The 17,770-nt window shown below is 37.6% G+C and overlaps 1 protein-coding gene across 4 annotated transcripts in view; it reads left to right on the forward strand.

Annotated features, from left to right (window-relative positions):
* The window catches only part of LOC126874592 (FH1/FH2 domain-containing protein 3), a 241,936-nt gene that overhangs the window by 160,632 nt on the left and 63,534 nt on the right, over nucleotides 1-17,770 (forward strand). For all 4 annotated transcript variants that reach the window (XM_050636828.1, XM_050636840.1, XM_050636834.1 and 1 more), the window contains 2 exons: nucleotides 10,927-10,994; nucleotides 15,727-15,832. In XM_050636828.1, coding sequence (XP_050492785.1) covers nucleotides 10,927-10,994; nucleotides 15,727-15,832 — 174 coding nt within the window. The remainder of the gene's footprint in view (nucleotides 1-10,926; nucleotides 10,995-15,726; nucleotides 15,833-17,770) is intronic.

Consider the following 17,770-nt stretch of genomic DNA (forward strand, 5'->3'; position numbering starts at 1 on the left):
AAACACAACGCTCACAATAGCCGATTCTCCTCATTATTTTTTAACGAACAGAGAGAGATTTATTTCCCAATATATTCCGTACGAGCTCCTGATCGTCGATAAAAAGTTGTGGCGCGAATTTTATCGCAACGCGTTGTTATTTCAGTCGAGAGCGTGACTGCGTTGCCTTTCGTGCTGTAGCATATTGTGCCGATCTATGTGTGTGCTTGTACAAGTGTAACCGATCTAACTAAGTGTAATCGTGATTGTCCTCATATTCGAGTGCATTCAATCTTGAGTATGTTGTTGCATCAAGCGCGTGCGTCGTGAAATTTAAGTCTGTCGAATAAGAATTACTCAAACGAACCTTTATACATACGTATCGCGTTTTCCTTTACACCAAAACCGTCATCTTGAATCTTGAGTTAAGAACGCTATTTAAATACTGTTAGTAACTGATTATTATTCGATAATATACGATTGACAATGTGTTAAGACTGCTGCGTTCGTTGGTTCATTTCTGATTGACAATTGCGTTCTTCTATGTTGAAATATCTTTTAGGCTTGAAAATGAAATGGAAAACTCTTCATTAATATATATATATATATATATATATATATATATATATATATATTAATATATATATTAATATATATATATATATATATATATATATATATATTTTGAAATCATTAAAAGCCTTTGTTGAAACGAGAGTAAGAACGTGACGTAAAAGTCAAAGAGCGCAGCAGGTTTAAAACGGATCTTTGATGAAACATTTCGAAATTTCTAATAGAATGCATAATAGGAGAATATTCTTTGATTTTTATTAATTGTAAATTTAAAACATAGAACTATCTCCGTGTAAATGACGAATCTTGGAAATGCAAATTTGAAAAATAATTCTGTAACAAGTACTAGTTGCAATCTTCATATATGGTGATGAAAATCTCAATTCTACTATCTTGACTTATTTATAAAGATAAGATAAACGTACAAAGATTTTAAAAAAAAACGCCCAAAGCATATGCACGCAAAATTTGTTGTTTTAAATTTACTATCGATGTAAGCAGGAATGTACACATAAATTCCAGATTTAAACGTTTGAAAATCTATTTACTAGAATCATTTTTATTTTGAACAAACTTAAACTGAACGATCGAAAAATGTAAAAGTTCGTTTACGATGAAAATATCAAAATAACACACTAATATATCGTTTGTCGGTCTTTTGTCACAGCGTTACGCGCATTGACTCGTGGAGAAGTTGACTCAACGGCAACGTTGCGTTTTTAGTAGAAAAATTCTTTCCTCTGAAACAGACGGTAATTAAACGGACGTTAAAACGTGATAGAGTTTCTTAGCGGGTGCTCGTTCAGCTTGTTATTACGTTTGAAATCGGTCGTCCGGCTACCTCTAATTACATGCGTCCGTCTGAGAGAAGCTAAGGAGGTGACGAGTAATTAAAAGTGATGAAGTTGTTGTCTAGAATGTCGGCGACGAGATGGACGTACGGGTTTTTGCAAATTGAGTCGAAGCATCTGTCGCTGTAATGAAAAGAAACGTGTTAAGTTACGAACAGTTTGATATGTACAATGAAGCAATCTTAGCAAGAATCTAAAGGAAACTTGATGACTTTCTTTCCCGTAGCACTTGTTGCTAGTTAGAATATATATATATATATATATTGAAAATTCTTATTACAATTTTCAAATGGAATAACTTTATTGTAACAAAATACTCGTTAATTTAAATAATTTTCTACTGTTGTTTAAGGACTTTAAATTTAGATGTTTGGTTTTCTTTCTTATTTATTAAATGTAATAAAATAATTTATCATCATGGCCTTCTTGCACAATTGAAGTAACATCACTCGTAAAATTTTACAAATTGCAGATTGTTAGGTTACAATAAATGAAATTACGAGTGTATAAATGCTCTCGCCGTAGCAGTGACAATTTAATAAAACAAATAAAGCTTTACACGTTAATTTTACAAATTACAAACCATCTAATTGCCCTGTTGTTCCATTTACTATAAAACAGCAAAATTGTGCAATAGAAATTTATAACTTGGATACAATTTATCGATCCTTGAATGTTATTAGTCATTGTATAAGAGAGTCCAGCATTGCATTGTAATCCAAACAAACAAGGTTGTTGACTTGTTCAAATTCAATATACAGAAATAAACAATTATCCTTTCCCTATAAATTAACAAGAAAAATACACAATATCTTTGGCATTTATCTTTACAATATATATAAATAATCGCTAAACTTTCGAGTAACTGATTGAAATAACTGGCTATCTCAAATAACTCTATCGTTGGTTGATACAATTATTATCTGCGCAAGCAAAAAACCACAGAGTATCGACGACAAAGAATCCTTCAGAATGAAATTGCTCAATCGAACAACTGGAACCGAGTTCCCAATCGCTTTCCACGGTCCGGGAACAAAAAATCGTTCAATTATCGTAGAATTCGATCCTGCACGCGGTCTCGCTAAACCAATTAAGCAACGCTGGGAAATGAGTCTACCATGTCGATCGCAGAAACAGAAAACGCTAACTAACCGCTGCGCGATTCAAGTTTGGCAAATCGAACGACACGAAAACCTCGGGCTCGCGTCTGGTCGTCCCGCAGAATTCACCTGCGGGCCGTAGCCGTTCGTTGAACCCTACGAAGTTGGTGGAGGAGAGATGATCGAAGGTCCAGAATAAGCGGCTGAAAAAAAGAGGAGAACGAAAAAAGAAAAGGGCTGAGGAAGGAGGAGCGGAAGCCGACGTGGACTGTGTCGCTTTACATATTTTAACGGTGCTTCGTGTACCTTCGTCTCTCGCGAAACCTGTCGGCCCTTTCGCTTATTCTCGATATTTCGTCGTTTCCTGGCCGCGTCTATATTTCAACGGCACCACGGCCTGTCCACCCTCGATGAGGGGAACGGCTGTCTTTAATACGGATGATTAAAGCAACGTAAATCATCGGAGGCGTGTCTACTGCAATTGTTCGATTTCTTTAATTGCTGATTCGTGACACACGGGATTGAATAATTCCAGTGCCTTCGAGCAAATTGAATCCTTTAATTCGCGAGTTGTGCAACTTTCTTCGTCTTCGTATTTAAGATATAGCATGGTGTACTTGCATTCTACCTTGTGGAACTTGTTCAGATTTATTGTATTATACTTGTATTCTTATAATTGAAAGATTTGTAATAATGCAAACATAGGCTCAATATTTAAATAATATCTGTTAGAAGAGAAAGAAAAGTATCGATGTCAGATTTAAAAGCGCAAAGGTTTATTACTACGAATATTAGTTGTCTATAAATTTCAAGTACGTTTGAGTCAGTAATTTGATTTTCATTGATTTTGAATTGATTCTTCTTGGTTTACACAAGTTTTATTTAGAAATTAGTGAGTTTCGCAAGACTAGTCTGAAAGGAAATTGAAATTGAAATTAAATTGAAATTTACAGAATTTATTCCCGAGTACTTTATTTTTTCGTCCTTTCGAAAGATCTTCTTTAATACTTCGCTCCCTTCTTTTCGGTCGCAGAAAAAAAGGATATAAAATATATTTGTGCGGTTCTACTAATTGAGTACACCATTCATTTTCTCTTTCGCACGTTCCAGATTCAATTTTCTATCATTCCGTTTTTTTGTACGTTTCATAATTATAGGACAAATATTTTTTTCTCGCGCAAATTACACAGAAGTTCCTTATAGGCAATAAATTGGACATACTTTTTTTCTCTCCTTAATTCGTCCGTTGGGCAAAAACAATCGTTTCACTGGTCATCGATCGACGAGTGGGCAAAATGGCCTCGTGTAATGATTTGCTCGTTTTAATTTTGCCCTGGAGCAACGCCAGTTCCTCTTGTAAAATTTTCGATCCCGTTATTAGTAATTCGCTCGTTAATAATCGAGTTCTCTGCGGTCTCGTCCATTGGACAAGGCCACGGAATTTAGCGTGTTCGCCAAACTCATGTTCAAACAAAATTTTCTTAAATCTAAATACGAACCACTATACACATCAGAAACCAGATAGAATCATCGATTCCTAATTAATGAGCAAACTTAGAACACCTTTGATACGAACGACTAACTAAGATAATAATCGTAAAAACCGCGAATCTTTCGTTGAAAATGATGATAGTCGATATGGATTATCATAATTACTAAGGAGAAATTTTGATCCTTTAGAAAGTTAGTACGATATTAGTGGTGTTAGTTGTAAAGAAGCACAGATCCTCCGCTGGAGATTACGTTAATGTAATTTTAATATCGTTATAATCGCATAAATGAATTGTATAAGTGGTGGTTTCGATAGGTTTGCCGTTAATATTAGTAATTATAAAAATTGTAGATCTCCAGTAGAGATTACGGTAATCGCCGGCAATTAATGCAAGAACAGAAGAAGACTCGCTGTAGGAAACGCTTCCAAAGTGAGCTATGTTTCGCACGCATCACGCGACACGTGGAATCGGATTTCGTACACCCTCAGCAACTCTAGTCTGGTCTATCCGGCCTTGAAATAGACTTCATCTTTACCGTTTTCTTGGCATTCTCTTTGCATGTTAAAATTCTCGTCAATTACGGAGATACTTTGCGAATTTATTTGTCTTCGCTGTCGTAAAGCTCCGCGTCGTTTGGATATGCGATGTTAGCGATTTAATTTATTCATTTTCTTTGCTTTTTCTTCCACGTGGATTTGGATAGTTGATTTCAAAAATATAAATAATTACAACCAATTGAATATCGATCTACATATTCCAGCTATTTTTACACTAGAAGATTTCAAAATATAAAACGATTAATCGATCCTGAAAATTTAATTTTTTTTTCTTAAGTTGTCTTCCATTTTACCGAATCATTTTCCATGAAAATTCTTATAGTATACTCTTTTTCGTTTTCCTCTTTATCATAGTATCTTCCTGTAACTTAATTTTTTTACATTTTATCTTTATTAGAAAATTTGTTGGGAAATACTTGAATATTTATTCAGTTTGTTCGAAAATGTTTAAAATATTCCTGTCTTAATTTGAATAATTCTTTTTGCAACTGCCTCTCCTTTGTATTTTAGTCTTCAAAAATTTATTTGAACATACTACAATTTTAAAATTAGGGCTATATTCTTGTATCAATACATTCGATTAATTAAAACCTTGTGTGGTATAATTACGGAGTTGGTAACTGGTCGTTTAAGTGAGCAACGAGCATGTTCGCCGCTGCTTAAGATCACACCAAGCGTAACATAGTCGACACCTCGCGTTTTGCGCGCCATTTTCTTCCTAGCGCCACTCGCAAAATTCTTCGTCTTACAGGCAAATAACTGCTATAGAAGTTCTCCATTTTTTGCGTTTTCGACATACTTAGCCTCCTCCGACAGAAATAGTCCGTTTGAAATCATCGTTCTTTCTTTAAAAATACGAACATGATTATAGAGAATGATAGTAATATCAGTCGAGAATTTGACGATTTCTGGTAAACATCTTTATCGCCATATTTTCCATGTTGAAAATTTTCCTATTTGAAAGAAATTTTAGAAATTTCGGCATACACCTGTCGGATGAAATTGTAATCTCCGACTTTTCTTATTCTTTTGAGTATTAATAGCGACGAATTAAAAACCGAGTGACGTTAACCAAAGTGAATTAGTCATAGCGAATTAATGAAACTACGCAATAAAAACCGTGATTCGACGTCCTTTTCAGCTTCACCTGTAATTATCATCGACTAGCTAATTCAACAATATCAAAGGAAATCAGAAAACTCGCGGAGACCATAACGATTACCCCAAACTCGTATACAAGGACGTTCTCGCTTTCTCGATTTTTAGTGTCGTAACGACGCACTGCACTGGCACACGCTACCTAACGTAGAAACTCAATGGAAAAAGGATCCAGCGGAGTTGCAACGCGGCGTTACGAACCAGTGAGCTTGCTTAACGTCTCGAACAGAGAGGAACCGACGTTCGTAGGGTAAAAAGAGACAGGTTTCTGCTTATATGGTCACTGATTACGAAGGGGCCAAGGGCCCGAGGGCCTTGGGACCGCTATTCTTAGAAGATGGGTCCTTCCACCTCTCTTTCTCGAACTCGTTGCTTCCTTATCTTCCTTCTTCTTCGTCCTCTTGCCTTATGCTCCTGTCTACTTTTCTCTCTCGAGCTACTCCCTCGGCACACTGCTCGATTCTGACTCTTTCGTCTCGTACGCGGCCCCTACAGCGATTCCTAATTACTTGTGCTCGCATACGTCCGTCTCTGTTTCACCCTTTACCTCTCCCCTTTAGGCCGTAACAGGCCGGCATGCATAATGCATTTAAAGATCGCGTGATAGCAGTCGATTATGCGGTCGCGCGGGTCTCCTTTTCCGCGAAAGGAGTCGCGAATTGGGATCCGTAAACCGTGAGTCGAAGAACACGAGGGCGTGGTCGCGCGAAAGAAAGAAACACAGACGAGCAGATAAGACCGTATGAATGAAAACGATATTTTCTTTCGTTCGAGCAAACGAGACCGGTGATACGCTTTGTGTCGCGAGCTGCCGCCGTTGCAATTGAATTTTTGCGGTTGAATTTTTCTCGAATCGCGCGTATACGGGTATAGCGTGGATTTTAATTCGAGAAAGAACCGAACCGAAGGAATAAAATAAAATAGAACACGTTTAGATAAAGGCAATGTAAAAACGAGAAATGCCAACTGGGTGAAATTCGAGATTAGAATCAGAAAATCTTTTTACCACGGATATTTAAAAAGCTGAGCGGTGTGCGCCGACGACACGATGGAAGTTTTGTATTTGCGGTTAAAATGCGCGGTTACGTGAGTTCGATGAAATTTCTACACACAAATAGTTAGTTACGTCAATTGGACGAAAGTTTAGTCGGAATTGTTCGGTTAAGTCTGTCGGATGGAAATTCTACTGCTAATGTTATGTCGATTTGACGGGAAGTTCTGCTTGGAAATGTTCGGTTGCGACGTTCGACGAAAGTTCTGCTCACAGATCCTTAGCAGCCGTTTCAATTTGGCAGAAATTCTACTTACATTCCAGTGGTTGCGTCGCTTGTCATCAAGTTTTGCTTACAGATGTTTCGTTACCGTGACATAAAGAATATTTCGCTGATAGTTGTTTAATCATATAGTTCGACAAGATCTTACGTTACTCCGATAAATCAATAATAATAATTTCATTCTCGTAACACGCGTAATATCGTAACTGATCGTTTGGAATCAAATTCTAAACGAGAAATTCGTTTTTTTACGGATATTCGTTGAAACTTCCATAAAACAGAAATACCCGTTTCAAAATATGCAAATCGAGTACATTTGTCAAGAACGTCCGAGATTTTCACGCGTTAATCCGTGACGGCACTTCCTGTTTCGCGATAAACGTTCACGTCCCGTTATTTTGTCAAGCGTTCACAAAAATTCAAAGGAATCTACACGGTCGATAACGCGATGTATATCTAACGCGTAAGCTTCACGGTCGGTTCTATGGTAATTCATGCCGTATCGTTGGAGAGATAGCCAAAGTCGAGGACGAAAACCGATAAATTCTCAGAGTCGAAATCCTTGAACGGGGCGACTCGTCCTTGCGAGTTTGCGAAATTACGCAGAGTCGTGGGTATGGAAATTAGCTCAATTGCACGACCGGCTCGGGTTTCATAAAAATCCGGCAAGGTTCGCGGTTTGCGTTTCCCTGTTCCTTTTGCACGCCACTTTCCATTCCACGTCTTTTTCTCCGACGCTTTTTGTCACTTTATGGCGGCTGTCGCATACCATTGACGATTTTATTTAATCGAGAGCGAACGACGCTGAAAGATATTCCTCGCCGGCTCTAGAAGAAATAATCAAATAATCTGTGCGTTAGGAAAAACACTCTACGTGAGAATTTATTCGATGAATTTATGTTAAATTATATTTTCTTAATAATTTGGATCGTTCTCGTCGCTAGATTAATTTTAATCTCTCCCAAACAACTAGAAAATATTTGAATCTTAATTAATTTTAGTTTTACACGTTGATTTCACGTACGAGTGATCGAACTTTGAAACGTATTTTCGAATTGTAATGCAAACCACGGATTTATTTGTTTCGTTCTTTCTTCCTCGGGATCTTTTCTTTTTTAATATGAACGTACTTTTCTTAGCATGAATGTGATATCGAACGTTGAATAAGTCATTGAATCTTAATGACTTTTTCACGCCTGTGGAATTAATCAACGTCTATTTTTTCTCGTTCGAATATGCGAAGTAATTCTGCATCCGTATAATTCTCGCATTAATTTTGCCAAACATTAATCACCCTATGCCATCTGTCGTAATCCTTCTTTGACATAAAATCGTATTAACGACAACTTTTAATATCAATAAAAAGAAACCAATTCATCAAGTCAGAAACAAAATAAGATTTTCAACGTGCACGATAGAATTACAGATTTCTAAACGATTCTTTTTATTAAGCGTTTAAAACCTCATACAGAGATTATTTCAACTGTACAAGGATTTTGCAGAAAAATTTGATCCCTGTCAATATTTTTGTTCGTCGCTGTACCGATTTGGATACCGGCCAATCGATTACTACACCGTATCGTAATCGTTATACTTCTCTCTGTTCTCTCGCACAATTTATCACAAACGTAAAATATTCTCCTGCTAATTATAATCGCTATTAAGTAGCTCGTAATCAGCGTTCGTAGCTCGTAGTTGCAGTTCACGATAATCGAACAGCAACCAGATTGTAACAAGCTTGCGTCCGGTATAATGGAACGGTCAACGCGTCGCAGATGAAATTATTCGCCCATTGACACCGATACAAGCAATTATCAACATTCGTGCTGTTCGATAGAGCGTGCATCCGAGCATGCACTGCTCGAAACCGTAGAATCAGTGTATCACGAAGCGAGAATGGAGATTGGACGCGTAAAATTGACACGGACAGTTTCCGGTTTTCCTTTCTTTATTCCACGACGTCGTGTATTTCTTCGATTTTTCCCAGAGATAATGTATTTTCCGATTTTTCGCCGTACGAACACCGAGTAACACGGTCTCTGTATCCCTCTCTGCCTCTTCCTCTCTCCTTCTCTCTTCACCCTCTCTTTTATGCACGTTTATTCTTACTTCTTTTAACCTGTTTTCCCTCTTGCTCGCACTTCCTCTGGATTTCCAGCAGGCTGGAAAATCTCTCGGCGACCGCCGAGTCCCGTGAAATTCAATTTAGTGCGCCGCTGGTGAAATGGAATTCAATTAGTATTAGTAATACGGTCGAGCCACGATTGAAAAAGGATGATAGAAGCTCGACGAAAGAGCGTGAAACGGCGAGTGGGGGTATAGCTGGATAATAGAGGCGGAACAGTGAATTCGTCGTGTAAAATTAATCGCGGACTTAATTACCGGTTTTCCTCTAATTAAACCCGATAAATGATTTCAACCGAGGAGAGGAATGGTCCCCATTGAATTATTGTGCGACGATGTGAAATCGTCCGTTGAGATCTTCTTGGGAAAGTTTAAGCCGGCTCCGCGTAAATTATTTATCCGTGTTTTTCCTTTTGTCAGTTTCTCCGCGGGATACATTTTTCTTCTATTTCGTTCGTAGGTAGTTTTCTTTCGCTTAGATCGGATTAGAGATCGAGTAAAGCAGGGAAAAGGATTTGGGAGAATGATAATACGAAGGGAAGAAAAGCGCGTTCAGAAACCTAGCGAATGATTTAATCGGACGCGAAGAGAAGTTGATAATTAACGGGTCCCTACGGCGCGTCGACAATGCTTAACGTTGGAAACAAAAGCGCCGCCGGTGTACCTAGCTGTTCCTGATCTTCCTACGCTAAACGAACTTCCGGGTGGCTTGTTCGCTTTTGCGCGCGCCTTCAGCGCAAACCGTCGACCACTTTCGAGGCACCGTTAGAGCGTAAGCAGCTGCAGTCAATTTCCTTATCGACCCCGTAGAAGAACAATCACATCGTTTTTATAAAAAAAAGAAAAAATGGGAGAGAAATTTTCATCCTTTATAGAAGTATCGAAAAATAAGTCGAGAAACAGAAAGCTAACTGTATGGGTGTAAATATTAGGTCGTTCGAAAAGTTTCTTTCGTTTTATAAGGAAATAATGGATGCACAACATTTTCCGTTTTATATTATTTTATCGAATTACGTATGATCCATTTTGTCCTATCAAGATGAAGATTACAACGTTCGACAGATTAGATTTCATGTTCGCATAAAGATGCGTCGTTGCAAAAGACGTGTCTGTAAAAGAGACTTTTCGGACAACCTAACGGTACATATTTTCAGGTTAAGTTCGTGATATTTTCTAGTGGAGAAGTACTTGCTTGAAATGGGGAAAGAACGTGATTCATAGAAAATTAATGTAAATTAAGTATAATATACGACGATCTATTTCTCAAGATATATTATTGTGAATTTGAATGATCTGGTAACGTCTGGTTAATGTATAGTTGCTGAAGTATATAATACGGTGTTTCGTTAACGTCTCTATTGTTCTCGCTAATAAATGTTCAAAGGAAAGAAGAAGGTGATTCACATATAAATTTGTAAAACGTAACATAAAATACTCGCTCCTTTATATCTCAACTTACTTTTCTTCGACCTCAAACAATCTACAGAACAATTATTCTCTCATTAACGCTTCTTATATCGATGTTATCTCCTTCTTACGAATTTTGCATTTTTCAACGTGCAGCCGTTCTGATAGTACTCGATCGCAACCATGTTAACAAGTGCCTAGTTGTTTAAAACGTAACTACCAGTCTCCCACAACATCATCACTACGAGAAGCAAAGTACAATAAGAAAAGAGCGGAATAACCGTTTGCGCTAAAAAAGAAGGCCGACTGACCGACTCCCACCCAATACCCATCCTCCAGAGCCGCAACAATGCTGTCCGACCGTACGGTATTATTATAATAAATGGTTGCGTGTTACTTGTCTGTTGCAGAAAAATTGCTGAACAGCGAGGGCCGCGAGCTACGACGAGCTCTCTTCTCCCTCAAGCAAATCTTTCAGGTGAGTTTACAATTCGCGATACCTGCGGGAACGCGGTAGGAAGAAAGACGGGGTAAGAATACGAGAACAGAAAAGAGAGGGCGATAGGAAGGGAATTGCCAACAGATGGGAGACGAGCAGAGATAGAAGAACGAGCGAAACAAGGAGGAAGAGAGATACGAGAAGGAAGAAGATGTAACTAGAGGGAGAAAGAGAGAAACAGGGGCTATTTTTGCACGATCTACTCGCTCCATGAGTAAATATTTGCATGGCGGTTTGAGCGAGTGCATTCTCTCCTTCCTTCTCTGTTTCTTTCTCTCGTTGGTTCTTCTACTTTCTCGTTTCCTTTCTATTCTTTCTATCTTGACAACCGTGGCTCCTTGTCTCGCAAATTCGTCGTACCTCGCTGTAGGACATATGCACGGCGAATTTCAATAGACTTTTCCACTGTGACTGTAATCTAATTTTGGCATCTGATGTTTACTCAGGTAACTATGTATAGTTAACAGATATTGGCGGAGACAACAGCTACTAAGGTAGAAGGCGATAAAATAATTTTGCAACACCACGATTTTGTTTTAGCCAAGATACCAGATTTTCATATAAATTTATTTTTTCCTTCGAAATTTATTAGATGTAATAGTAAATACGTTTCCTTATTATGTACTGTTAGTTAGTGAGACACGAGATACAATGCGAAATATGGTAGTGCGTAGAAAATATTATTCGTAAATATTAGGAGAAACATAAGGTTTTTGGTTGTAGGGATAGAAATGTTTGCAACTGATGGAGAATTGGTGAGTCGATTTGTTGTTCCGTGTCGATTCAGTGAAAATTTGGTCGGATACGTTTTAACCGGTGCATTCATCAGGAAAGATGCGATTGGTGGCATTTAATTAGAGGTAACTTCGTGCCGATGATTTATCGAGTTTTAATTTATCATGTATGAAACGGTTCGTAACTGCTACTATGTAAGTTAAATCACCATGAATATGTATGGAAGAACGAAGTGAAAAAATATAACGAATTTTTTTCTGTTGGACGTTTTTCGCATTTATTATTTATTTTCTAACTAGAGGAATGGAAGGTGAAGAGAAATTATTTTCGCTCGTTAAATATTATACTGTTCTTTATTCAATTATTAATACAATATATAGCATTAATATTACAATATTTTAATTATTTTACTTTATTACGCGCATCTTACAAATATTTGTACCTTCGAATTTTTCATAAATGCATAAACATGTATTAAAATATTTATCGTACCTATTCGAAATCTCCATAATTTGAAAATCTCCAAGACATAAAGAATTCTTCTATACAGAAAATTCTATATTTCTTTCTGTACGATAAATTGTCCAAGTTAATAAAAAAGGAAAATATTATAATCTCTAAACAAAAAAATTATTGTTTCTAGGAAAACTATAAATCTAATTACGGACCACTGATCGTAAATTTGAAATATAAGAGAAAAATTTGGTTCATTAGCGATGTCAACGTTAAATCGATTGTAATAGGAGAATAGCTTGACTATCGTGCTTTATGAAACAAATCGTATCTGCGAATCCGTTCGTTTTTTGAACGTGGACCGTTTCAACTTTCGCGACGATCCTTTTTCTTCCGCTTCCGGAACAGCAAGGGCAAACTGGACGTTGGTAGAGCGTGTTTATTCGAGTCGGACTTTTCTTAACTTTGTTCGCTGTAATTAAATCTCGCAATTAGCCGAGCGGGAAAGGAATTTTTCTCCGTGACTGCAAGTCAGAAGACCGTTCGTTAAAAGAAATCGCATTATACCGGAAAGTATCATTCCTTCCTCGTAAATGATGGATGAGTTTATCATTAAATTATATTAGAGAATGGTGAAGAATGGAGCGGATATCAAGCACGTGGATAATAGACAAGGTAGATCCTATTAGGAGCTATCCTGATTGTCTTATCGATTACGTGTCTTCGTTTCATTTAGATTCTATTTTCTTTTCACTTGCGTCGCAATTGCAAACATGTACTCTGTAATGTACGTATATTAATGACATTAATTAGTACCAATAACAATATATTTATTGATAGGAATTTTGGTGAAATATTATGACAACGGCAATCGGTATTATTACGTACCTATTAGATCCCAAATTTATTGGTAAAATTATTGAGAAGGATATTATATTAGCGTTGATTGACAAATGTGTTAATAATAGAGAGAAAATTGTGTTATTAGGTGACTGACAACAGCACAATGACCTGTAAGTGAATAACGACAGATTGTTCGATTGCAAATGTATTTTATATTTATCGTGAAACGACTGTCAGAGTGGTAGCTAGAACTACAGCGAGAATCAATAAAAATTGATTCATTGTTTTTTTTTTTTTCTATGTGGCTTTCAAATTAAAGTGGCTGAAAAAGGTATTTGCACACTGCTGTATTTATTATAGCATTTACAAATCACAATTCATTGAGAAATAAAAGTACGTACAATTGCCTTTCGCGGACATCGTATACGAAATAGTCCTTCACCAAAATGTTCTGTTTCCTCCAACATCTGCAAATGGCAAGAATTTCAAAGCGAATGGTCTCACCGTAAGACCAAACTTAAAACAAATCTCACCCCCAAATCAAATTTCGCGAAACGCGTTCTTCAAAGGGCAACGTTTAATTATACAATAAGATTATCATATCGTAAAGATAAATTGCTGCAGCCGAAGGCTGACGCACTGGAACGAGAAGGTGCCTAAAAACAATCCTCCGACTCTTCCTCAAAGCTATACCTTATCGTTTCAATTATCGAGCCAGCTAGCTACGAAATTAATTACAATGATCCTTCCTTTACCCAGATAGTCCCTGGTATCCTGCCGTCGAACGAGATCTCCACCTCGACCGACGAACTTTATCCGTTGAAATCGCCACGGCAACGTTCAATTTCGTTTCTTAATCTTGGCTAATCGGCTCAGCGTGTTGCGTTCGATGGACGACGCGAAATTCCACCATCCGGGAATCCGAAGGTCTGAAACGTGGCCACGAGCACGATCGGGCTTCGACAAGATCGCGAAACGATCCACCGGCAAGCGAAAACGCTCGCACCGATCAGTTTAATCAAACTTTGTAGATTTTCCATTATGTCCGCGACTTGCTCCCTCCAACACCGTAACTAACTCCATTTACCTCGTCTGACCTGCGACTGGCTTAGATGGAAATGCGGATAAATCGCCCAAGCTCCTTCGTAATCGGCTATCGGAAGTTCCAGTCGTTTTATTTCTTATCGTTTTGGTGGATCTCTTGTTCACTTGCATCACCGGATCGCTTAATTGTCAATACTATCGGTTGTGGTTCGGATGATAAAGTGATACGATAGTGGACACGTGAAATGTAGCAAAACAAAATTTAGGTAGTTAGAAGATTGAAATGACTTATTGTAGAGTGCACATATATACAGGGTGGTTGGTAACTGGTGGTACAAGCGGGAAGGGGGTGATTCTACGCGAAAAAAGAAGTCGAAAATATAGAATAAAATTTTTTTTTTTTAATTTTCCATCGAGACAACGATCTACAGTGAGATCCGTTATAACGAGACGTGATAAAGTGCACGCGTACCGAGCGAAAATTCAAAGTCGATTTTCTCGAAAACAAAGCCTCAAACGAAAAATTTTTATTCTATATTTTCGACTTCTTTTTTCGCGTAGAATCACCCCCTTTCCGCTTGTACCACCAGTTACCAGCCACCCTGTATATATAGTATCGTTCACGTTCATTCGTACGATAGGTACAATCTTTGTGCTTTGGCTCGTTTCTACTGTAAAAATTAAATAAGAGTTCCTTATCGTTGTTAACCCATATGATTCTTCATTGGAACAACGAACAATGTTTCGTGAGGTAAAAATTGTAGCTGGTTGAAATTTAAATTATTCGAGCAACGTTATTCGTCTTTAAAAATCGGTCGAATAATTATAAATGATGGTATATACATGTACGTATTCGGTAATTGAACGTGGAATGTTTGAAATTGTGAAACAGCATTTTTGGAGATTGAAGTTAAAGAGAGTGGAAATATCAGTGTGCATCTTTCCGAAAACAAATTACTCGTACTTATGGTTACTTATCACAAGAAAATGGCATAAATAATCATTAATTTAATATTAGAATCGCAAAATCGATGGAAATGACTGGCATTGAATTTTTCATTTTTACAACGAGTAAAAACAAGCAAGTGTTTTTGACAATGTTAATGCTTACTTTTATTAAGATCGAAGCATAATTACATGTATTTGTATATTTTCACTATATTGTTTGAATTCTGTTTAACTACGCATAATATATTTAGGGATACATGTTAATGACCGATAATTCCAATGTTAATGACAAATTTCGTAATATTTGAAGAACTTTACTCTTCTAGCTAATGGAATTGTTTTGAATAAACTCGTTTCTCATTTCAGTTTTTTCTTTCAACGAAGATGTTATTGAACAGGATTCATTTTACACTTTTCGCGAATAAAGTCATTGAAACTTGTATCGAAAATGTTGGTCGTTAAATACGATGCTATCTGAAGGATTATCCTTATCCGCGATGTATCATAAATCAAGCCGTGAAACGTTCGAACATTTCCCAAAAGATGGACCATAAATCCAGAGACGCCGAGCCATCGATTAGGTGCTTCGTTTCAGGTTGAATAAATTAGAGATAAGCGATGATCAGAGGTATAACGGACATCTATTCGGCTGGTCGAATGCTATTTACCATAAACTTTGGTTTTGCAGGAGGACAAGGACCTGGTGCACGAGTTTGTACAAAATGATGGGCTTGCTTGCCTCATCAAGGTTGGCAGCGAGGCCGACCAGAATTATCAAAATTATATACTACGAGGTGAGTATACTGACAATTTGTCGATAGACCTGCAACGTGTTTTTGTGCACAGCGTGGCTTAGGCTTCTAATAGCGTATGAAGGTTCCTCCGTGTATCATCCAGGCTATACTTTTCGCGGGAATTCGAGTCGACTACAACCATAAATATTTACGATGCAAAAAATCAGATTTTTTACGAATTCTTCTAAGCCCGCCGTATCTTACCTTTGATCAGACTGAAGCTTTCTTTTTCTTCTCTTTTTTTTTCTCTTTTTGTTAAATTAGGTGTACCGACTAAGTTTTGTGTTCTATTTTTCCGTAATGATTTGCCCCATGAAACAAAGACACGAGTTATTTTAACATTTGAATTATTTGAGATATTTGAAATTGTTAGACATTGTTCACATAGAAGATTAATCAATATGCACATATATGTATCATCAATGATTTCTTTGTAAGAGGAGCTAGTGAACTAAGAGACGAACATTTTGACGATCTAACAATTCATTATAGCAAGCTGAATCTCAGACGCGACCAGGTCTCGACATTTCTCGCTAAACACGAGAACATGGTACGTCTGCGACGCATCCGTAAACAGTGATAAGATAATACCTGGGTAATGCAACTAACACTTAACGAGCTAACATCAACGGATTCGCGAAACCGAGCCCCAAGCGAGCGACAACATCGTCTTCTCTCGTTTTCCTCTTCTCGCCTTAGAACATTCTGTCGAAAGACGCGCATTTTCGCGTAATACGTGTCGTGGTTTGAGGAGGAAGCTGTAGTATTAGCTCGAATTTAGACTCAGAGACAGTTTCCTTGATGTTAAAATTCAATTCATTTTTGCATTTGCATTTGGTAATTACACTTTAACGCATATGTGTACGCGTGAACGATAAAGTTAGTCGTTGGGGAAATTAATTACTAACAAAAGCAAAGGAAAGCAGACCAATTTAGTTTTCTAAGAAAATGTGTATTTAATTCTAGAATCAAGTAGAGGTTCAGTTTTCCATTAACGATTAGGGTACATAGTATTAAAAGAGACGAGAGGAGACATTTTCAAATTAGCATATGTCCTATAACAAGGATCAATTATAGTCCTTATATTATCCAAAATGTTTCTGATCACTTGTTTCTATCATTGTTAATACTCGTTGAATCCACATACTTCAACGTGAATTTGTACCAACGAAAAATCATACGTATTAGGTTGTCCGAAAAGTGTCTTTCTTTTACAGACACGTCTTTATACAAACATGAAACCTAATCTGTCGAACGTTGTAATCTTTATCTTGATAATACAAAATGGATCATACGTAATTCGATAAAATAATATAAAACGAAAAATGTTATGTATCCATTATTTCCCTATAAAACGAAAGAAACTTTTCGGACGACCTAATAGAAGAGAGAATCTATTTACATCTATTATTTACACCTATTACATGAACTTCGCTATATAGTTTCCACCAAGTACGTCGTAACTGAGTGATAAAAACTCCATAATACTCCATAATAAGTGATAAATATAGTCAGATAGCTGCGACAATGGACGTCCACACGCGAAATTGCGCTGTTAACGTAGACTGTTTACAAAAGCATCTGCGCACGGATTCGTCTGCAAAACCGCGACGCGTAGCAGATTATGAATGCACCCTTTGATCGTGTTTCGAGTGGTTCGCCGCGGCGCAGGCCGGCTCGAGTGCTTCGTAAACCTTCGCTTCGGGCGAACAACACCGCGAGAAGACCAATTCCGCGTCAGCTGGCTGCTCGGAACGGAACGCAGTCCACTTGTGCCCTTCTCGCTCTTTTCCCGGCTCCGATAACGAACCAAAGTCGCCTCTCGTCTTCGATTACCGCGGGACTTGTCGAGTGCATTGTATACCGAACGAGTCCTCCGGGAGTCCTCGAGAGACCTTCCACAAGAAACTGAAACTCGTGCTATCCGGAGATACTGCT

The sequence above is a fragment of the Bombus huntii genome, chromosome 2 (genome assembly GCF_024542735.1).
Source record: "Bombus huntii isolate Logan2020A chromosome 2, iyBomHunt1.1, whole genome shotgun sequence".
Lineage (NCBI taxonomy): Eukaryota > Metazoa > Arthropoda > Insecta > Hymenoptera > Apidae > Bombus > Bombus huntii.